This window comes from Cervus canadensis, chromosome 19, assembly GCF_019320065.1.
Source record: "Cervus canadensis isolate Bull #8, Minnesota chromosome 19, ASM1932006v1, whole genome shotgun sequence".
NCBI lineage: Eukaryota > Metazoa > Chordata > Mammalia > Artiodactyla > Cervidae > Cervus > Cervus canadensis.
In genome coordinates this window covers 50,980,889-51,005,281 of record NC_057404.1, presented here as the reverse complement: position 1 = coordinate 51,005,281, position 24,393 = coordinate 50,980,889, and the positions used below count along the sequence as shown (strand labels likewise).

The 24,393-nt window shown below is 37.3% G+C and overlaps 1 protein-coding gene across 18 annotated transcripts in view; it reads left to right on the top strand.

Annotated features, from left to right (window-relative positions):
• The window catches only part of CAMK2D (calcium/calmodulin dependent protein kinase II delta), a 299,674-nt gene that overhangs the window by 266,243 nt on the left and 9,038 nt on the right, over positions 1-24,393 (top strand). For all 18 annotated transcript variants that reach the window (XM_043438243.1, XM_043438236.1, XM_043438242.1 and 15 more), the window contains 2 exons: positions 435-483; positions 22,739-22,814. In XM_043438243.1, coding sequence (XP_043294178.1) covers positions 435-483; positions 22,739-22,814 — 125 coding nt within the window. The remainder of the gene's footprint in view (positions 1-434; positions 484-22,738; positions 22,815-24,393) is intronic.

Genomic DNA, 24,393 nt, shown 5'->3' with positions numbered 1-24,393 from the left:
TTAGACAAAGAGGGGGCTAATTGCTAATTATTTGGGAATAAAAAAAGTTCCTTTTAAGGTTCAAATTCACTAGGCTAATATATTCGACTTCTCATAAGTCCTTATGGAAGCACACCTTGCGGGGCACTGTAACAGCACGTCCTTACACAGCTCTTAAAATAAGTTGCATACTTTGGCTGCTTCTACACATCACCTCAGTTTATCATGCTTCAGGAAGTAGGCAACCAGAGTACTCCTTTTTGAAATGTTTGCAGCATTTGGCTTTTTTTTTCTGTTAAGACCACGTAACAGATTTGTCCATTTGCATGTCAGCATATGCACACAGCCTGCTGAAGAATTTTGCATGATACATACATCACTCGCCAATTTTTTTAAAAAAAGAAAAGTCAAGCTATTCATGATTTGCAACTTTAAATGTGTTTTCTTCTCAACAGGAGTCAACTGAGAGTTCAAATACAACAATTGAGGATGAAGACGTGAAAGGTATGATTAAACCAGAAATAGAAAATCCCAACTCAGTTACACATACATCAGAAGACAAGTATTTATTTCAAATAACTAATAAGTTTAGGAACTAGGCCTATTCTACAACACAAAAGTAATTTTCTTTTAATAAGTACATTATTTTAATTATATATCGTGATTTTGTCCATTTTCTTCATATTATTTTCTCTGTCTTGAAACAATATATAACATGTAGTATATTCAAGAATATTGTGATTAAAAACTGGTAATGAGTGTTTGGAATCATAATATCAAATTGTAAATATATCAGTCTAAAAGGTAATACACAAGATTTATGCCTGACTAGAAAATAACATATTCAAAAATGGAGTATGAGAATAACCGTTTTTTCTAAACTTTCAGTGGTCTCCAGTGGGCTTCAGAAATTGGCAGCCTTATAAACCTAGATTTTCTTGCACTTTTCTACTATATTCTTGATCTCCATTCAGCTCACTCGCCATTCACTCCATCCTCAGGCTCTCTTCTCGCCATATAGGAGTCACTGCCTGTGTCCTTCCTAGCGTCTTCTCCGTGCCTCTGCACACACATAGTAAACACACATTGGCAATTATAATTTTCTTGTTTGGGGCCTCAGGGTTGTTTTAGAAGTTACTCTTGCAGCAATTGTGTTTTTTCTTTTTAAATTCATTTTTGGCTGCACTGGGTCTCTGCTGCTCCATCTGGGCTTTCTCTCGTTGTGGCGCAGGGGATGCTGCCTAGTTGCGGGGCACGGGCTGTTCCTCGCAGTGGGTTTCCCATTGCAGTGCGTGCGCTCTAGGGCACATGTGCTCAGTAGTTGTGGAGCGTGGGCTTAGTTGTCCCACAGCGTGTGGGATCTTCCCAGACCAAGGATCAACCCTGTGTTCCCTGCATTGTCAGGCAGATTCTTCCACTGCAATTTTTCTGCAATTTTATGCTCATTTTTTTCAATTTACTGTATGTAACTACAGTTTCTACAGGCCACTGTCTAAAAGTGATTCCAGAAAAAGAATGGTAAAAACAGGGATATTTAAAATAGAAGTATTAAAGGAAAAGAAGTGTAAAACACAAATTAAGAGGAATGATTCATCAGATAATTAAATATTATCTGGAAACATTATTACCTATCCCCAAAAGTATCACCATAGGCTTTCGTTCTTAGGTAGCATTGGTAAGATACAGTTTTGTTTTTTTGTTTTTTTTTTTAAGATACAGTTTTGAAAGTTTGTTTTCATGTTGTAGAATAAAGAACCTGGAAACTCTCAGGTCAAGGAGACATATGGGCAGTTTGGGAAATTAAAACGACTTTAGACCACAAGTCACCTCTGCAGACTTCTTCTTTGGTCAGACAGAACAGCTGACACTATTGAAGTGTAGTCTCTCTCTATGTTACTAGCGCACTGACCTAGCTCTTCCAGAGGGAGTCAGCAATTATTTTTTACAATGGAAAGGTGGATAGCTGTATAAAGGATTTTATTTGGTAGGTCTATTCATCTCTCTCTTGCCTCTGAGCTAAAATTTGAACTGAAGTAATTTTGTAAATCATTCATGCCAGTCATATTAGATAAAAAGATTTTTTTTTAAAGCAGATGTGCCAATAAGCTTTCCCAGTGATTCAGAAGCATCATCTTTATAAGTATCTTGGATTCATTAGCTTTTTCAGTCAAGCAAAATGTTTATATGACTTTTACATTATTCTCTTGAGCAAGAATCAAAAGAAAGAAATAACTTACACATTATCCACTGGTGAGACTGAATCTTTAAATAACTGAATCAAATTAAAATACCAAAACCTTACTATATGCAAGTCATCCTCCAAGGAATATGTTTATTCTTAGGTGATCACAATATGTGGTCTTTCTTACCTGAATAGACTCTTCTCTATGCTGCGTATTAATTTAGGATGATTGCTTTTAATCTGTGAAAATGTCAATATATAAGCAGAGTCCCTGACAGTCTCACTTTTATAGCGTATATTTACTTGGTGAAATGACATTATGTCAGTACTGCTCAGAAAACAGTTCTTCTTTTGAAATCACAATGATATGGGTTTCATCTTTCTTCTGGGATTTCACATATTGAGACAGTATTTGTCTCTAGAGTTATGCTGGGTCTTCACACACCAAGTGTTAGAGAAATTAAGCATAGTATTGAGATCGAAAGAAATGTCCTGCTGATAACTGAGCCCAAAATGCTTTGGTTCATTTCCTTTAACTCAATGAATAAATGTAAGTTTCTGCTTCATTTTCCTAGGGTGGATGTGGCCACAAAGTCGTAGATACAGCACATTAGTATTCATTTGTGTTCTAAGACTCATACAGTAAGCCTTTTGGCGGTTAACCTTTTTAATATTGAATGACGTCAGAAAACGTTAAGTCTAGAAGACCCTTTGAACGATCACTCAGGCTGTCATTTTTTACTTAAGTCAGGTGGTACATAAAACTGTCAAATGTTTTTAACATATTTACTATGGTGATGATATGATTGTGTGGGGATCGCTGCATTTATCAGTGCACTGTCTTTCAGGAAGACCCTAATATATTTATTCATCTGAGTGACTGTACTCTTTTTCTCTTTACCTCAGAGTTTGTCATAGCTCTGAATAGCATGGTAGGCAATGTGTTTACGGCCCAGCTCTGTTAGAACCCAAAGGTACCCATTCAATGTCCAAGAACTCACAGAGACGATCAACTATATACCCTGAGCAAAACGATACCCTCACTACAAGACTACATCCTGTCCACAAAATTGCATGTCTTCCAAACACACACTTTTCAGCTCTATCCTTTCTGTATACAACCTTGTTATCAGGGGGAAGCACCGTGCCTTTTAACATGTTCTGCAAGACACAGTCCCATCGCACACTCCTCTGTGCAGCCGCATGCTCCATCCCTCCTGCTGGTTGTCCTGCCGAAGGTGCATCCAGACTTGCATCTTCCCGTGGTGGTGGCTGATCCTTTGAACACTGTGCCAGTGTCATCACGTTTTGTCCCATCCCCGAGGACCAGCCTGGCAGGGACGCTGTAAGGAAAGCGGGATGGGGGACATTAACAACACGGTGACCTGCTCGAAGGAAGAGACAAGGTGAACCTCTGACAGAGTACCATTATCTGGCCTCTTCTGGAGGAAGAAGAAAGACCAGCAGTTGTCAGAGGAGGAAGAAAGCAGCAGTTGCGTGTAGTTTTTTTTTTTAATTATTTTATTTTAACTCTCTGGGTCACTACATTACCTGAAGTGCATTTAGAGTGATAGGATCTAAGGATGTTTGAAAATTCTCATTAGTTGTCATTTTTCACACAGCCTTTTTTAAAATATGCTTTTTCCATTATGGTTTATCATAGGATTCTTTTTTTTTAATTGGTGGATGATTAATGGTCCTTTCCATTTAGTGGAACCTGGAAAGCCAGGATTTGGAACAGACCCATTTTCCTTCAACTCTGCTTGTGAGTTTCCGTTTAAAATGGCCTTTGGCTTTCAAGTGGCCTCAATCCCTGTTGCTCTTGATCTGTATTTAGGCTATCTCAGTTTCTTCATTCACTCAGGGAGTATTTATTAAATGCCTGCTATTTGCCTGAGCACCACCTCTATGAGCTAGTTTTATTCAAGAGCTTTCAGCAACTTAATCAAATTACTCTTTTGTGTGCTTTACATAAATCTGTGCTATAATTTAAGCTATTTCTTACATTTAGTTCAATAAATATAAAGAAAACTGGAAAAGTGAGGCCCAAGATATGGGCACTTCATATATCAAAGTCCCTTTATTTTCCTTTTCTTAAAAACCTTCGGCATTTAGTGATAACCACATGTTCCTCCCAAGCTCATGGCCATCCTAAGGGAACTTGGCGTTGCTCTACAGCTCTTGCTTGTAGAGAGCTTCTGGTCCTGTGTTTTCTTTCTCCAACACAACAACTTGACTTCCTAATGTTGACCTTGTGAGCAACTTCCTAATTTTGCCCTGTATTCAAAAACCAACTATTATCTCTAATGCTGTGTCAATAAACTGAGTGTAATGGAGAGATATTAATAGTTTAAAAACAAATGAGCATCTTCATGAAGCATAGTTATTGCCATAGAAGCACTCTGATAATAACGCACCATTATATACTTTAAGAATTATAGAATTTATGATGTTTTCAAAATATGATTTTTAGGTCCAAAAATATTGAAATAGTCATTGCATTTTGAATGTATCTCTAGGAACTCATGAGCTAATTAATTTCCAGTGCTATCAAACAGCTGGCATCAGCCACCTTTCGTGAGTAAGTGGCAGCGCTGACGGCACTGCTATCCGTGGGTGCGGCTGTACCTGAGGCCTGTGACAGGGGACAGCGGCCCTTTCAGCTCTGTGTCCGTGTCAAGACTTACCCTTGGGTTTGTGGCCGTCGCCCTGGTGTCCCGGGCCTGTCCCTGTGTGCGCCAATGCCTCTCCACTTCCTAGCCCACACAGCACCATTGCTCAGAGCCAGCCGCTTCTTCCTAATAGGTATGCATCAGTTTGGTCCATCTGCTGCTCTTGCCCTAAATGCCGGAGCTGTGCGGCGCCTGTCGACATTGAGCTCCTCTGCGCCAGTAAATGCTGTCACTCATCCTGCTTCCAGCATCTCACCCCAGCTCGCCGTTCAGCAGCTGCCTGGATCTCTTGCTCCATTTCATCTTTGTTACAGCTGTAGGCCAGTGGAGCTCTGTACTGCAAGCAGAAATGTACTGTGGTATGTGGAGACTTCAGGCTTGTTTTTCCTCTTTTTCCTTTTGCTGACAAGTAAGTGATGCTGCATAGAATCACGGGTAATGAAGCTGCATAGAATGTTTGCATCAGGCCCAGTTTAAGGGCACAGGAGCTGGCGGCCTTATCTCTTGAGTGGGGCCTGGTGTGTGATGACACCTGGATGTCATGGTATCAGCTAATCCGCAGAATCACTTGACTACTGAGATTTGTATGTGTGTGTCTTTTGTAAATCCGGGCATGAGCAGACAGTGTGATGACTAAATACTCAGATTCAGCTGTTCGGTGCAGATCATGGCTTCTGTGTAGGCTTTCCTGGGGCAGAGGCCCTCTTGGCGCCAGTCTCCTTCCCATCCTCATGAAGCCTGTAACTCAATACTTGCTTTGCATGCATTCAGAAGAATCTGCAAATCAAGCAACTCCTGGATATTTTGTTTAAAGACTTTGGATAATTATGTTATTCCATTGGGTTGAAAGTTTCTTGGAAGACCTGTAGTGCAGGGTATGTGTGTGTTAGTTGTTCAGTTGTGACCAACTCTTTGCAACCCCACAGACTGTAGCCCGCCAGGCTCTTCTTTCCATGGGATTTCCCAGGCAAGAATACTGGAGTGGGTTGCCATTCCCTTCTCCAGGGGCTCTTCCTGACCCAGGGATTGAAGCTGGGTCTCCTGCATTGCAGGCAGATTCTTCACCATCTGAGCCATCAGGGAAGCCCAGAACAGTGTATCCGTAACTTCTTTTAGGTTTCTAATCCAAACTTTGATTTTTAAAAAGATGTGGTAAGAAAAATTTCTTTTTGCAAATTGTGTGTCTACCTGTTTATCTTTTATATCAGGATCAGTAACTTACAGGACTGATGCAGAATTCATTCCGCTCTATCACCAATGTAAAATTGCTTCATTTTCTCTTTCTTTCTTCTTTTCCACATTCCTTTTTTTTTACCCTCTGTACTTAGTCTGCTTTTTTTTTCTTTACTCTTTCGCCTTCTGTGAGATTTGAATCTTAAATTTGTCAGTGATAGCCTCAGGCTTGTTTACCCCTGCTGACAAAATAGTATGGGGTCAAAAGCTCTTGCCAACCCCAGCTTAAAATAAAGTCTGAAATCAAATCAAAATAAATGAAACCAACCAATAAAAACATGTAGCTACTAATTTTATCATTAGAAAAGCGTAAGCTCATTCTATATTAATACCTTTTCTCAGTTTAAAGTTTCTTTAAATGGCTTTACTTAGCAAGTCTGTAAATATTTGTGTGCACTTTTAGAGAACTCCACAGGGAAAATGTAGCATGATTTTATGAAATCCTCATAAATTCTGAAAGCATATGTTATAAGATCCCTTCCATCAGTTTTTAAATCTTGATTCAGCCATCAGATTTTTACCTTTGAATTTATTTTCAAAATTCAGAGTTTAAAAATATAACATTTACTATTCATAGATATTACTTTATATGGGAATTAATAATAGGAGGTAATCAAATCAATTTATATAATCAAAATTTTAGTGATCAGTTTTAAAGATCTAATTTACATTATAATACAGCTGCATATATTAAGTGTAAACTTTTTTATGTATCTATGTTTTCCATTACCTGATAAAAATAAGCTGCTAAAGTTAACATGTACAAGTTCTCAAGTATTTTTATTACTCCCCTCTGGCTTCTTATCTCTTCAGATTATAACTTAATCACTTTCTTTAACTGATATAAAAGCACCGGCAAAGACCTCGCTTTTGCTAGAACTCGCCAGCGTGGAATCTGGAGTCCACACGCTGTTTCTAGTGCCAGCTCTTGTGCCACTTGGGTTAAACAAGTTGCATAACTTCTCTGTGGCTCTGGTTTCCCCAGGTTACAGAATTTAGATGATGAAATCAATAATACAGAGTTGCACTTTTTTTTTTTTCCTATACCACTTTAATGCAGTACTAGTAAGGTCCATATTTTTAAAGTATTTTCAGTTATACATTGTAAAATAATATATAGTAAAGTAATATATGTTAATAATATAAACTGTTGAGAATAATTATAGAAAGACATTTAATTTAAAGTTGAATTAAATCACTGGGCTCACGGGGATAAATCACTGCAGTTTTAGGGAATGTTATTAAAATGGGAAAAAAATTATCTACTAACCTGTATATCCAAAGTTATTATAGTACTAATGGACTGTAAAATTAGCACTTTATTAAGTTCCAGTAAGAATTATTATGAGGGTGTATTTCATGTTTTTAAAGTATGTACTATATAAAATTACTTAATATCTAAAATTATTATTTGACTTATGCATTTCTATACAGAGTTTAAATCAAAACATTTTTAACTATAAGCTTTATAATTCTGAAATTATTTATTAGAATAAAATAATTACTTTAGTAAAATAATCACTTTAGAATCCTTTGCTGAGTTTGTATTACTCGATGGATGTGTGTTTGAGTAAACTCTGGGAGTTTGTGATGGACAGGGAGGTCTGGCGTGCTGCGATTCATGGGGTCGCAAAGAGTCGGACACGACTGAGCAACTGAACTGAACTGAACTGAGAAATTATGTGAAAGTATATATTTATATCTTTAGTGATTCTTCTTGTCAGTGAAATGGCCTCATTTTTTTTTTTAGTATGGATTTCCGCAAAATAGTTCCTTTGATTTTTTTCAGGATAAACTAGTTCTAAAGTGGTCAAAGAAACAAATCTTAGTCCACCTTAGTCCTATGGAATTTTTAATCCATTCCACCAGATTATAAATTCTTCAATTTCAGACCAATATATTAAATGAAGAATATTACAGGAGAAGCAGAGAAAGCATTACTGAATGAAGATGCTGAATAAGAGCAGACTGTCTAGAAGTAAATGGTTTTTATTTATTTGTATTTTGGAATAGTTTTTTCATTATTTAATTTATTGCAACAAATACAGTGTAAGGTGCACTAAGAAGGCACTAGCCACACTTCTTGCCCTCATGAGCAGGCCTAGAAAAGATAAAGATGATTCTGCATGATAATATATTTTCTTTGTTTTTGGCTTGTATCCAGATAACTCTGAAACAAGGAGTAATATGTTCATTGAAAAATAAGATAAGAACATAGCTACAAATAGTCATATGTGAGGAAGTAGAGAAAATTTCAGTTGCATGTAACACATGTGATTCCTAACAAAATATTTGAAAACTTTGGATTCATGCAGTTTTTTTTTTTAAAAAGATCATTGAACACCTACTATGTACTGGATATGACAGACTAGGCTGAGGCTAAAAGAAGGCTTACCTTTTCCCTCAAGGAGTTATCAGTCATCTAGTACATTGTTTAATGAAATTATATCTGCTAATGCATTTTCCTAATGAATGGCTGTTTTTGCATTCAAATTTTATCCTATGTTAAAGAATATTTCTTCCAAGATACATGAATAAGATGTTTGTCCTTAACGCTTAGTGAATTAGGTAGTCTGTCTTTATTTCTTTTGATATTTAGTAGTGTAACGTTTTTTCATTGGTCAGTGTTGTTAAATTTGCCAGTGCATCATATGAAAAGTAGCATCATATTTAGTACAAAAAGAGTTTTAGTTATAGGTATTGGGGGATTTTTTGGTCTCCTCAGTTTTGCTTTTACACACAGTCTATCATATCAGCAATTCCTGTTGGCTTGGCAGTCAGTCATTCCTATTGATTTTCCTGTTTGTCAAACCAGTATACACTCTGTTCTTTTTTTTTCTTTAATTGACTACTGCTCACTAGATCCATTTCCATCACCCTGGTCCACAAAAGCATCAACATCGTTTGCCTACATTATTGACATGACTTCTTAGCCAGTCAGCCTGTTTTGGTATTACCTTCTGTGGTCAGTTCACAAGATAATAGTCAAAGAGATGCTTTTAAAGTATGTCAGATCATGTCTTGTTTCTGGTTTGTATTCTCTAGTGGCTACTAATACAATTAGCATGGATTATAGTACCCTCAGAGATCAGGACCTCTTCCAATCATACCTGTCTTTACCATCTGACTTCATCTCCTATTATGTCTCAGGAACTCTATCCTGACTCATAGCTAGCAGGTTGCTGCCTCAGGGCCTTTGCACTTGCCATTTCCTGCCTGATATGTCCTGATACAGATTCCATGTTCTTGCTGCCTCTTCTCTTTTTTTAGTTTCTGATCAAATGTTAAAGCCTCTCAGATCTTCCTAGATGACCCTAATTTTAAACTGCTACCCTCCAAATCCAGTGTTCTCATTCTCCTTCTCTGCTTTCCTCCTTTCCTAAATGTATCATTATCTGGCTCTTTTCCCCTATTGGGATGTAGAGCAGAGACTTTTGACTGTTTTGTCCATATCTTTAGCCACAGTATCTAGACCAGTGTTTGGCAATGATAGGAATAATAAGTATTTAATTGAAGAAGGAAGGAAACATGATGGAAATCAACTATGCCATGTCCTAATAGCCACTAAAAATACTAGAATGCTCTAAAAGTTAGGATCACATCCCAACTTTTTTATTTTCATAGACTTTTGTCTACATGTTCCCTGCCTCTACCCCATAATTTAGGAACTAAAAATACAGAAAATGAAAATTGAAAAAGTAAGTCACAGGATCCTCTTTCCTGTTTGGACGGAGCAGGCACTTTGGTGTCGAATATAGTAGGTTTGAATTACACCCCAGCCCTTTATCAGCTAAGCAATCCAGCTGCCCGTGTAAACCTCTCTGAGTCACACTGTGTACAGTGGTGATAATGATGTCTCAATACTTAACCATTTTTTACCTTCAAAAGTGGTAATTTAATATGGTTCAAACCTAACAATGATAATAATATCAAAACATGGCCATGTTGACTAGAGCAGTATTTATTAAATGCCTGACCCATGATAGTCAACAAAATTAATTACATTATTTCTGGCCATTCCTTGCTGTGAATACATGACATAAGCACAGAAGTTCACTATTAAGAGTCTATCAATCTAAAGGGATCTGTGTTTTTTATTGTAGCTTCAGTGTTTCTATATTGTTAGTCATTTATTTTGATAAGTGGGTAAACATCTGTAAATGTTAAGACCCACAATATAGAATCCAGCCAGTCTCTATATATAAGCAAACATAGAAGCTGTCCTAGTACAGAAAATAAATTCATTTTGGGGTTAAAACAAAGCCAAAATTTTTAAAAAGCTTTTATTAAGGTAACAATATTAACTTGTCATGAATTTTACACAGATTATTTTAATTCACCATTTTTTGCCTCCATGATACCATATGCTGCTGCTGCTGCTAAGTCGCTTCAGTCGTGTCCAACTCTGTGCAACCCCATAGACGGCAGCCCACCAGGCTCCCCCGTCCCTGGGATTCTCCAGGCAAGAACACTGGAGTGGGTTGCTATTTCCTTCTCCAATGCATGAAAGTGAAAAGTGAAAGTGAAGTTGCTCAGTCGTGTCCGACTCTTTGCGACCCATGGACTGTAGCCCTCCAGGCTCCTCTGTCCATGGGAGTTTCCAGGCAAGGGTACTGGAGTGGGGTGCCATTATATAGTAGGCACTTAATAAGTTAATGAATTAATTATGAGGTTTTTATATTAAGTTAATTTTGTTTTAAACTCTTAAAAATTTTGAGAGACATATTTTGTTTTTAATTAAACAGAAGATATTTTAAGTAAAGACTCCATCTTCCCTCATTTAAAGTGTTTTATCCCTGAATGTTTTCAGGTGTTTTGAAAAATTGGCTTATTCTGAGTGTGTCTTGATTATCCCTGATGAGAATAAAAGAAGAGTATGTAGACTGATTGTTTTTGACAAAAGTAAAATACATTTTAAAAGGAGCCTACCTATGCCAAATTACTTCTCAAGCAAACTCTCTCGAGAACTATAACATAAAATATCCCTCTTAGAGACTGATTACCCAAGTCATTGATTCCTCAGAGAGAAGCAAACCATCATGACAGAAGTTAGCAGCTTAAGTGTAGTGATCTATTATTTTTTGGTTCGTGAAATAATTCATTACAGGATTATTGGTGTCTTTGTTAACATCACTACATGTGGTTATTTACACTATATCTGAAGCAAAACACAGACGGCAAATGTTAGAAGAGAATTTTAGATTTATGGGCAAGTTTGAGAAATCGACAAAAACCCATCATCACTATGTGTTTTCAGATTTTGAAAGAAAGAAATTCTGCTCCAAACTGTCATTTGTTTTCAATTTGAGCTTGAAAATGTTTTCAGCTGGGGGAAATAACTTGCTGTGGTGATATCTATTTTGAGTACAGAGTATTTTTACTCTCCACTTAGCCTACTTTACTGAGAATTACAGTATTCTAACCAAAGATATTATTATATAGAGTTAAGTGAAAAAAAGTAAAGATATTGCTAAAGAATTACCTCTGAAAAGATTAACAGTCTTCAATGACAGAAAAGATAGCTTACTTCAAGGAGACTCCTATAATTTTTTTTAGAGATTTTGTGACCAGTGTAGAAACAGTGTGAGCATATGAGACTGTGTTTTTAAATCTCTCTTCAAGAAATAGAAGCTCTTCATCTATAACCTTTATCAGTTAAAAAAAAGACCACGTTGGAGCTTAGGAATGTTATTTTTAGTTGATTTTTAACAGAGTGTCATTTCTTTCCAACGTTGTAATCTTCCTACTGTATAGCATGTGTACACACCCCCTCTTGTGTTGGGTCTCCTCCCCATGTAGGCAGCCACAAAGCCCTGCGTAGTTCCCCGAGCTGTGCAGTGGGTTCTCCTTAGTTACCCATTTTATCCATCGTGTCAGTGGTGCATATGTGTCAGTCCTGGCCTCCCAGTTCATCCCACTCACTTCCCCCTTGGTGTCCACACATGTGTTCTCTGTGTCTGGGTCTCTATTTATGTGTTGCAGGTAAGATCATCTACACCATTCTTCTAGATTTCAACGTGCTTAGTCCCTCAGTGATGTCTCCTTGCAACCCCATGGACCTTAGCCGTATATATGCATTATAATACACGATACTTGTTTTTCTTTTTCTGGCTCACTTCAGTCTGTGACTGTCTCTAGATCCATGTACATTTCTGCAAATGACCCAGTTTTGCTCCTTTTTCAATGGCTGAGTAATATTCCTTTGTATATATGTACCACATCTTCTTTATTCATGCTTCTGCTGATGGACATTTAGGTTGCTCCCATGTCCTGACTATTGTAAATAGTGCTGCAGTGAACATTGGGTTTTGTGTGTCTTTTTGATTTTGGCTTTCTCTGGGTATATGCCCAGTAGTGTGGTTGCTGGGTCATATGGTAATTCTATTTTTAGTTTTTAAGGAACCTCCATACAGTTCTCCATTGTGACTGTATCAATTTACATTCATACCAGCAGTGCAAGAGGGTTCGCTTTTCCCCATACCCTCTCTAGCATCTATTGTTTGTAGATTTCTTTAATGGTGGCTATTCTGATGGGTGTGAGGTGATACTTTATGGTAGTTTTGATTAGCATTTCTCTAATAATTAGTGATATTGACCATCTTTTCATGTGTCTGTTGGCTATCTTTAGGTCGTCTTTGGAGAAATGTCTCTTTAGATCTTCTATTTTTTGATTGGGTTTGTTTGTTTTATTGAGCTACATGACCCATTTGTATATTTTAGAGATTAATTCTTCGTCAGTTGCTTTATTTGCAAATATTATCTCCCATTCTGAGGCTTATCTTTTTATCTTGTTTATGGTTTCCCTTGCTTTGCAAAAGCTTTTAAGTTTTATTAGGTCCTGTTTGTTACTTTTTATTTTTATTTTCATTACTCTAGGAGGTGGGTCAAAAAAGATCCTGCTGTGATTTATGTCAGAGAGTGTTCTGCCTATATTTTCCTCTAAGAATTTTATAATGTCTGGCCTTACATTCACTTCCTTAATACATTTTGAATTTATTTTTTACTTCTCTGGTGACTCAGACGGTAAAGTGTCTGCCTTTAATGCGGGAGACTGGGGTTCAATCCCTGGGTCGGGAAGATCTCTTGGAGAAGGAAATAGCAACCCACTCCAGTATTCTTGCCTGGAAAATCCCATGGACAGAGGAGCCTGGTAGGCTACAGTCTATGGGGTCGCAGAGTCCGACACGACTTCTTTCACTTTACTTTCACTTTATAGTGTTAGGGAGTGTTCTAATTTCATTCTTTTACATATCGCTGTTCAGTTTTCCTAGCACCACTTATTGAAGAGGATGTCTTTTCTCCATTGTATGTGCTTGCCTCCTTTGTCATAGATTAGGTGGCTACAGGTGCCTGAATTTATCTCTGAGCTTTATATCCTGGTCCATTGGTCTATATTTCTGTTTTTGTGCCAGTACCATACTGTCTTTATTAATGCTGTTTAAATACATGAATAGTTAATAAAAATGAAATGTGCATTTTGTTATGGAGGATAAAACAAATAAAACATTTGTTTGGGATAAATATTCAAGACCCTGTATCTGAGTATTAAGGTCTTTAGAGTCTAAGATTCTAGTACAACTTGATTTTTCTAACATGAGCATGCTGTGAACTATTGAAGAATTCCTCTTTGATGGTTTGTGAAGTGTTGTATATAATCTGTCTATGCAAGTGCTAAAGATAACCTTTATAGGCATTCCCAGTGGTCTGTCCCCCTGGAATTTCCAAGTTTCTATGTGTGGACTGTTAATTATTCATCAAATAACCTAAATGGTGTCTTTGATGAATGTTCTTCTTTTAATTCAACAAATAAAAAACAGTGTTTCATATTCACAAATATGTATTTACTATAAATTACATTTTACCATCATTTACATTTATAATACATCCTAGAATAAATAAAAAGTCATATGTTGTTAGTTCAGAGATATGTGATTCATAAATGTAATTCTTACTGTACTCACATTGATTAAAACAAGAATAATTTTACTGGTCCCATAAAATATGACCAAGATATTCCAATAAGTATTTGTTGACTGGATAAATAATGTGTAACCTAAAAGCTGAGAGTTATGGTTTGTTTGAGGACCTTACTAAGGACTATAGTCTGGGAGGCAACCTCTCATAGTGCTGAGGAACTGCTCTCAAGAAGTAAGCAAGGAGGAAAGGTAGCTAGTTTTTGCTGGAAAAGTAAGAGAAGTGTGGTGGAACATCGAGAGATTACTACTAACCATAAAAAAACCCAGACATCTCAAGTTAATAATTTTAGTGCTTTTCTCTGTATGGGAAGATGCAGGAGTCTGAACTTGGTGAAATTCCCCTTTTGATATGCATCTCCATTATCTAGGGTCAGTGTTCTGGTGTTTTCCATCCTGAATTCCCCTCAGAGTACACCATGAGGGGTGGCTACAGTGGCTGATGGCTTGACGGCAGCAACATTACTTAACAGTACTTTACTGAAATGACAGGCAACATTTTGGGTCCACATATTTGAAATGAATTCTCTAAGCTGAATTTTGAGCATTGTACTTCAGAGCTGAACTGGTGACATAGTTCAGTGTGAGGTATCACTTTAGTAAAAAAACCATTAACCATGAGGACTCATTTACGAGCCTCTGGTCTGATAGGCTATTTTTACCCTCCCAAATTAAGTTTTGAAAAAATGTAGCAACTAACCATGGACATGACTGTTGGTCTTCAGAGTCTCATAACTGCTCTCTGTCAAATGCCCGGGGACTTCAGAATTACAAGAACTCACATCATTTTGTGAATGTGTGTGTATGTGTTTGTGTGTGTGTGGTGAAAATGAGAAGTTATTTTCTCCCAAACCTAAGTATGTCTTGCAAGTTGTGATAAGCCATTATAAGTTTACCCAGGCTGACTACTGCTGTGCCTTTTCAGTCTATGGTGTGGCATCTCAGAAGGCTATAAAAACCTTTAGAGCATCAGTTAAGGCATCTAGGCACATATGCTACGTTGGGCCTTAGCCTTTGGATCTACAGTGTAATTGACAAACTTGTTTTTTAGTATAACTGACATATTGAGTCTGTTATTTTCCCATAATTTTCCAAATTGAAAAAAATTGTTTAAGTATATTATTTGTTCCATTACCTTTTTTCATTAGTTCCCTAATTTACTGTTGATTGTAGATGCTCTGGGTCTTTTAAAAATGTATGGGTAGGACTGGGTTCTATGACATGTTCTGTGAATTGGCCTCTTTTCTTTCCACCACACTAGACGTGATCTGCCCTTACAATTCCCATTCATTGCTTCGGGAAGCATGAATTGGATAATGATAGACTTTGCAATGAAAGCTGCTGAAGATGAGAAATTTTCAGCAAGAAAGTGTAGGATTACAATGACAGCAGATGTGCTGAGTTTTCTTGGGTGGTAGTAAAATCTGCTGAGTTATCTTGTCAGTCTTGTCAAGGGGAATGGGTCAAAATGAGATGATTATTTTACACAAGAAAGTACAGTGCTGTTCCTAAAGTATTTGTGTAATCTGTACAGTGGTGAGTGAGAAAACTGCTTAGTTTCAACTTCGTTGAGGCAACGCTGGGGCGAGCAGTGCTGAAATATGATTAGGGACTTGTGTGAACCTGGGAATACAGGGAACAGACCTTTAAAAATGTCACATGGGGCTCAGTAAACGTCACAGAGTGACACACTTTATACCGTAACTATATTAGCCTGTGCTGTGCTGTCGCTTCAGTCCTGTCCGACTCTCTGCGACCCCATGGACTGTAGTCCCCAGGCTCCTCCATTCATGGGGTTCTCCAGGCAAGAAGACTGGAGTGGGCTGCCATCCCCTCCTCCAGATCTTCCCAACCCAGGGATAGAACCCAGGTCTCTCGCATTGCAGGTGGATTCTTTACTAGCTTAGTTCTTTCTCAAAAACATCCAAAGATAATCATGCTTCAATTAATTTTGATGGATCTTTTTGTTTGGTTGGTTTTTATTTTTGCCTTTTGAAAAATGAAAAAAGATATAAGATGGTTCTGTAACACAGAGGATTGTGTCTTAAGTTCCTCCTGCATTCTTGATGCAAGGGAGCACTCAGGAATCTACCAATTGAATTATTCAGGAAGATGTAGTTATAAATAAACTTGTCTAAGAATATAGCGAATTCTTTTCCACTGAACTCAGTGTTTGTGTGAACTAATTTTATACTTTTTATAAAAGAATAAGTTATTTAAAAGAAGATTAATTAATTATAAGCTAAGCAACAACAGTAGAAATCATTGAAAAATATACCTATCCTCATGGCTGCACAGAATTTTAACCCTTCTCAGTATTTGACACTGCTGCATATTCATACTGAAGGACAGAGAATTAGCAGGTTAACCTTAACTTTTGACCTGTTTTGGCTAATACCATGTAAAATTGATTGGAGGGGTTAGTTGGAATCGTTATAGTTCCAAGATTTAGGGAAAGCTGTATTTCCTTCATGACAATACAACCCCTCAAAGAATTTTTTTTAAAAAAGGCTAAAAAGAACTTTCCCCATATTTAAAAATCCTCTCATTGTCTTTTTTGTAAATCTGATTTTTTCTTTTGACACAGTAGTTTTGACTGTCACCTTATTTAGTTCTGCAGTGGAAGAAAGAAATACCTCTAGAAAATGCTTAATATTTCTCTTGTTATGCAGGTATATAAGCCTGATACTTAAAGACTACAATTTTAATCTTAAGTCTAAGCAGTTGACATGAATCTTTGAACCAGTTTCTTAAAATCTTTTTCCCCATGTCGTCAACTCTTAACTGGAAGTGGTGTGACACCAATCTTATTAATAAAACATCTTGATATTTAAAATACCCAATGGTATTCATAATGTTGTCCTATTTCTAGCTTCTGTAGGTCAGCTGGGGGTGGCAGAACAGTTACCCAGTTACTTAAATGTGGATGCACTGAATTTTCTCATCAGCAAACGTTCTATTTGATCTCATATAGCTTCTTTAGACTCTGAAACGTGTATGTAAGCCATTTTTAATGAAAATCCTTATAAAAACTTCACAAATACTTTAATCTTTTTTAGAAAGTAGTAAATTTTTTTCATCTTCAGATTTAGACTTATCTTAGGAATGACACAGCCATATTTTGTAACCCAATAATATTGTCACAAACCTTTAAAAATATCTAAACATATTTTCACTTACACCAAATGATTTCACTGCCATACATTTCTGTTTTTAAATATTCATTAATCATTTATTATCATGCCATAGCAATGTAACAGGACTAATAGTACTTCTTCCCCAATTAACAATTTATACTTTGAAACTAAGAGTAGTTTTTTATAGAGCACAGTACATAGATGATTTGAATAATTTATTTTATCTTTTAAATCTTGAGGACCTCCAGCAATATTTCAGCAATTAAAGCTGAAATATTGATGTTATTGAACAGGTGATTTTTGGGTAAGTGAGCTACTTGAAAGCAATCTTGAATAGAAATTTGGTAATTGCCAGGTGTTATATTTGAATAAAATATTATAAATTATTAAACCAATCAACTCCAGAATCTTTGACTTTGATTTTAAAAGCCAAAATAATGGAAATTACTGTCCCAACTGTTAATAATATATGAAACTGCTGCTGCAGATGCTGCTAAGTCACTTCAGTCATGTCCGACTCTGTGTGATCCCATAGACGGCAGCCCACCAGGCTCCCCCGTCCCTGGGATTCTCCAAAAACACTGGAGTGGGTATATGAAACTAGTGAAATAAAAAAAAAAACAGTGACTAAGAAACAAGCTGTTAATTGCACAGGAAACTCCAAACATAGCTGAGTTCAGAGGTGTAAAACTACCAAGAGCATGAGAATGATCCTAATTTGTATATTTGCCTAAGATAGTAACTATTCCCAACCATCATCTTTGTTAATGGCAGCATGGAAAAAGACAAACCATGGGGCACCCAATTTTTTTGAATTGGTGTAATAATTAATTACAACTCTGGCCCAGTAATTGTCAGTCACCTTGCCAGAGAAAGTGCAAAGGCATTTAGGTGGTGCATTTAAGTTTATGATTTCAAAATATTGAATTAGGCACTGTGGGTTGGAAAGGAAAATAGATTAGCGAATTAAACAGCAGACAACACCTCAGCCAAATAAAGTTCCAGTCCTGGCACAGCTTTTGAATTTGTTGGATGACTTGAACAAGTCACTCAACCCCGTGTCCTTCAAGTCTCTGGCAGGCAAGTACCCAGTAACTCTGTGAATGTAGAAGTAGTAGTTAAACAGAACAAATATTTGTTCAATTTGTTATAGTTGATTTACAGTGTTGTGTTAATTTCTGTTGTACACCAAAGTGATTCAGTTATAATGCGTATACATTCTTTTTCCTGTTCCTTTTCATATAGTTTATCAGAGGATGTTGAATATAGTTCCCTGTGTTATACAGTAGGACCTTGTTGTTTATCCATTCTATATGTAGCAGCTTGCATCTGTCAGTCCCAAGCTCCTAATCCATCCCTCCTCCCCCCCTTGCCAACCACAGGTCTGTTCTCTATGTCTGTGAGTCTGTTTCTGCCTCATAGGTAAGCTCATTTGTGTCGTATTTTAGATTTCACATATAAATGATATCATGTGGCATTTGTCTTTCTGACTTCACGTTGTGTGAGAATCTCTAGGTCCATCCATGTTGCTGCAGATGGCATTATTGTGTCCTTTTTATGGCTGAGTAGTATTCCATTGGATACTTGTATACACTGTGTGTGTATCTATACATACACACACATATATACACATGGGCTTCCCTGGTTTAGATTTTACAAGGCTTAATAGTCCCTCTTTAGATATTTATTCTGGATAAGAAATGATGGTTGGTTGTACCAGAGTGATGGGAAGAAAAGAAGTGGATTAATGTGTAAGGCCTTTAAAAGGCAAACGCAATATGGCTTGAACTACTGGATTGGGAGAGGTGGGATGAAGGAATCAAAAATGACTCTTAGGTTTCTTTCTGGCTTGTGTAAATGAATGATGTTGCCATTCACCAGGATGAGGTCCCTGGAAGAGCAAATAGGTTTGTGGTGACAGAAATTCATATGCTCAGTTTAGGGTATGTTGGGTTCAAGATGCATTTGAGATATCCAAATGGAGATTCCAAAGTAGGTGCTGACTTATAGACCTAGAGGAAGAGTCTAGAAGTAACAATCTGGGAGTCATGGGATATTCAGCAATTTAAAGCGCTGGTATAGACAGAACTGTAGGGATAACAGTATATGGTAAGAGGGCTTCAGACTGTGCCTTTTAAAAGGAATTGAAACATTTGAAGTCCATGTGGCAAATGTGAGTGAGATGCTGTGATCAAATGATTAAGAAAAGCTGGGAGAAGTGAAAAAAGAGGAGTATTTCAAGATGGTGTAAAGGAGTAATCAGCAAACTCTGTGGCTTTGGGCAGTACCTGTACTCCCGACTTCTTTGTTAACCAGAGGAGTACCATCTGTCTGCGTATCAGAGGGAACTGCCATGATGCTCAGATCTCATACTGCTTGAGAAATGTTGAAATCTATCAGTTATTTTATCATATAATCACTCTCAGTTCCCAGGGATATTTTTTTTGTTTTGTCTTTGTTTTGTTTTGTTTTAAATACTTGGACCGTTCACACTCTTATCTTACTCTTCCAGGCTTCTTTAGAACAATAAAGAGCCAAAAAATATGAATTGGAACATGATGCTATTTGCAGTTCTTTTGCAGAATTGCATGGGATGTGATTGTACTCAGGATCTGGAATATTTCTCTCATTTGCTTTTCTCTCCTGCCTTTTCCCTAGGAACCTTGAAATCTCCTTTAGGACCTGTGGGTATATAGGCTTGAGCACCTCAATTCTGTCAATAAAACTATTCAGTAATCAGTTCCCTGTGATTAAATGGTTAGCCACAAGGTAGAAGCCTCGGGTATTCAGGGAACACCTTACTGGTACACTCTTCCCACACCTTTAGTGTAGGGACACATCACAGATCTCCCCACTTGGACTTCCATAGTGGCCATCACTTACTCTCAGGGAGAGGGAGGGCTAGAGGAGAATGGCCCTCCCCACAGAACAGAGGCACTGAGGCACTTCACCCAGCGATCATCCCTCAGCCTCACTGTGGAGGAGAGGAGACCTGGCTAGTACCAAACCCTTCATCTTCCTCTAAGTCACTGTGGCAACCATTCCAACCACAACAGACTACTGTATACAAATGATTCATCCCCAGCCTCCTGCTTTCCTTTAAAGAGTCAGCTGTCATGTGCTGCCCTGACTCACTCGCCTTTGCTCCAGGGAAATCAGCACTCTAAAGATTCCTGAGTTCCAGGCCCCTCCCAAGCCAAGAGCCTCACGTTGTTTTTATGATGATGCAGCTCAGAGGCATCCTGGCCACCTCCCATCTGCCGTCCTGCCAGCTCCAGCACCACTGTCTCTGAACATAAGAACTAAGAAGGCAATTTGTGTCACTTTGATTATGCAGGATGAAGATTAAGCCAGTTGTAGGGATGCCAACTGTTGAAGAGCTAGTGAGTATTTGCACAGTAGTTCAGAGTGAGACATGGCCACGCAAACCCCGTGTTTCTAATACCATACTATGCTTGTGAAGGAATCCAGAGACTTTCAGAGAGTGACTCTGAACTTCTCACACTGTGTAAACTAACTTGGCCTAATGAAGCTGTTCAAAGGGCAGTGATCTTACGTCCATTTGTTGTATTTGTTGTTGTTCTAAAAAATTGACATTGTTTTCTAAACTATAGTTTTTAATGATTAGCCACCCAGTGTCTTAGGGAATCTATTAGTTTTAAATGAGGGTTTAATACAAGGAGTAAGTTTTCATAGTCACATTTTCCTAATTTCATTTTCTGAGCTCCCCACACCAGTGTCCTGTATGTTCTGGAATCGGGTCAGCTGTCATGCCTTTTTGCCAAATGTTCACACTGCTGAGGCCAGAGACAGATGAATCACGTATTGCCTAAATAAATTTAAGCTAGAATGTGCCGCTGGCACCGTCCGTGTCACAGAATTTTCCCTGACACTCCTCCTGTCAGTATGTTTTCATATTTGCTATACTATAGCTATTCATTCATCAAAAGAGCATGGGCAAGAAATGTTTTAAGTGTGTATAGGAACTAAGAAACTCTTATTTTGGAATCTACCCTATATGGTGATTATTTTTTTTATACTATCAACCTTGACATTGTTAGTAACCATTTTATCAAGAAACCATATTTTATAAGGTAGTCTCATATAGTCTCAATGAAGTCAGTTTTTACAGAACATTTATTTTAAATAAGGAATATTTAAACCTAGATAACCTGGAGTTTTGAAAGTGAGTATAAACATTTAAGTTTGTGGTTAAGAATGTACTTTAAAAAGATCAGATTCATTAAAAATGCAAACTGGTTGCCTTTAATCAGTAAGAACTAAAACCAGACTTCAGTTTTTTCTATGATGAACAGCAGCCTTATTACCTCACTATAGTAGAGTGGAAATGACTTTGTGATTACCCTCAGTGTATTTCCAGTGATTTAAGGAAGTACCACAATGTTCTTAAAATTTAATGAAATTTAATTTTTAAAATATTTCATGCTTTTATTTCGTTAGCAAGAGAATAATGTTCTGAAATCAGGAAAAGGTTTTCAACATCACTTGGCCAAATTCACAAACTTATTGAGCATCTGTTTTATTAAAAAGACATTGGATAAAGCTTTTTAGAGGATACAAAGAAATAACATGTTCTTTGCCCACAGGGAGCTTTTAATCTAACTAGGAAGACATTAGAGATTCAACCAAGTTTAGTAACAATTTACAACAATAATTTAACTAAAGAAATTGTCATGGTGTATAGTATATCCTTAATTGCCAAATAATACAAAGTAGGCTTTCCAAAAAGGAAAAGAACACTTGAGGCAGATGAAATAAGTGGAATTTGAGCCAAGTCAACTATTTTAACAATTTTACCAGTTGTGGGCTAGGAATAGAAGCAAATAATGTTTGATGTCAGTGTTGACAGCTTACAGGAAGACTTCTAGCTCCATCCATAGCATTAATTCATACATTGTTTTTCCAATTTACAGTTTACGGAAGGCCATTTATCTACATATGATAGCAGTTACAGTGTTAGCATCCCCTTTCATAGAGTTAGTTGAGCTAAACAGTAAAATAATAATTTTATATAAATTAAATGTCTCAATGCATTTCAGCAATACTATGAAGAAAGATGTATTAGTAACGTGATACTTTAAGACTGTCTTTTTAAATAACACAGTTGTTAATGGTAAGAGAAAAATGTTCATAAACTCAATCATGTTGAGATAAAGGTAATAAAAACTAATTAGTAAAAAAATACAGCCTTGACCTTCCAGGTGAATGTCGTTTTCTAACAAAGGGGATGTAGTGGTGCTTCCCCAACATGAACCTGTTCACTCAGGGGTCCTGTTACAGTCACACTGTGAGTCTCTAGGTCTGAAGTAGGACCTGAGAACAGCTTCCTACTGTTTCTGCCAGGCTCTCAGAACAAGGACCTAACATTGATCTGGGAGCTCTGGGCAGCAAGATTGTAGAGAGGAAAACAAAACACCATGATTCTGAGAGGGCTGTGTCTTAAATGGGTAGTACCCTGTTTGAGGAAAATAGTATCATTAGAATAACCTTATATGGCTTCTACCCTTTATTTCTCACCCAACTCTCTGTCTTTGCCTTTAGCACGAAAGCAAGAGATTATCAAAGTCACTGAACAACTGATCGAAGCTATCAACAATGGGGACTTTGAAGCTTACACGTGAGTGGAGGCACATTTATTCTGCTTTCATGCATATGACTAAGTGTTTTCTGTATGAATGCATTCTTCAGTGTACCTGAACTCATGTATATTCAACCCAGGTTTGATACAGTAGGTAGGTCTGATACCTTCATTTCAAGGTATAAATGACTTAAGTGCCCCAGGAGAGAAGCAAGTGTAGTTAAGATTGCAGAGAGAGATTAGACTTCTGACAGGAAAAGTGGGGATTTCTTTATCAGAGCTCATCTCCATGTGAGAGAAGGCTTTGCAAGCAGAGCAGTCCATGAGGTTAAAAACAAAAGAACAGGAAAGCACAGAGAAAGTGCATCTGGGTTTAGGGGTGTTTTTCCTCACATTCTGCAGAGGTGATGGGACAGAGAGAAATCAGGAGGCAACATCCAGTACAGCTGAACTTTATCTTCATCTCATAGAAATGAGAAAGTAAAATTATTGGGCTACCTAGAGAGAGAACGTACCTATTTTAATTTTTTGAAGCCAAAATAAAACTAACAAAATATTTGTAAAATGTACCTAAAATTAATTTATATTGAGACAATAAGATTGGAAAGTGGAAAAATAGGTAAAGGACCTGAACTGACCATTAGCAAAAGAGGAAATACAAATGACAAACTAATGAGACCATCTTGATGCCCACTAATCAAGGGCAAGTCTGAATGTAGGAGGTTCTCTGCCCCTCAGATGAGCAGGGATAAAACCCCTGCTGACCACAGAGGGCAGCAGACTGCAGGACCCCAGTGGCTTGCCCTCTGCCTGACGGGGTATGATGGGGACACTTCCATGGTGGTGGCAGCAGCTGGGGCTTGGGTCACAATTAGTTATTATACACCAGAAAAGTTATAAAGGTCCAGATTACTGCTTTAACCCTGTATTTCTAGCTATAAAAATTTAACAGGGGCATGGATTTTGAATTTTAAACAGGGACAAAAATTGTGAACAAAAGATACTGCCTCTAGGAGATGAAACTGTGGGGGGTTTTCTTCTTTCCAAGTTTTATATATTTTTTATCAGTTACAAATAGATAAATATAAAGTATGGAAGACAGCAACTGAATATAAGAACTAAATTAATCCCAGGACTGCCTCTTATAAATTTAATGTGTGTGCAAACATGAGTATATACATATGTGTGTGTGTGTGTATCAGTTCTTTAACATGACCTAGTAAGAATATATTTAGAATGAAAGAAATAGTAAGAAATGGAGTTTTAAAAAATACTGTTTATTGTTAAAGAGTTGTTTAGAATCCTGAACCATAGGACCAGCTCTCTTTTATTCTTTTGGTTGATATAACTTTGTTAGACCCATATGATTCATCAAACATAATACACTTTAAAAAATATGTCAATAGCTTTCCCCTGTGGAATGGTGGAGTTTGTCGGCCAGGCCAAAGTGGCGAAATATAGCACTTGCTATATTCTCAGACACTTTAAAATAGGGTGTTTTAAATAATTCAGTTCCTCAGCTCACTAATTCCTTTTCCTGTCTTCTGGCTTGGTTTTGTATACTCAGGCCCAGTAGTTAACCCAGAGCACCTCCCATTTGGGGGTGGTAGGAGGTATC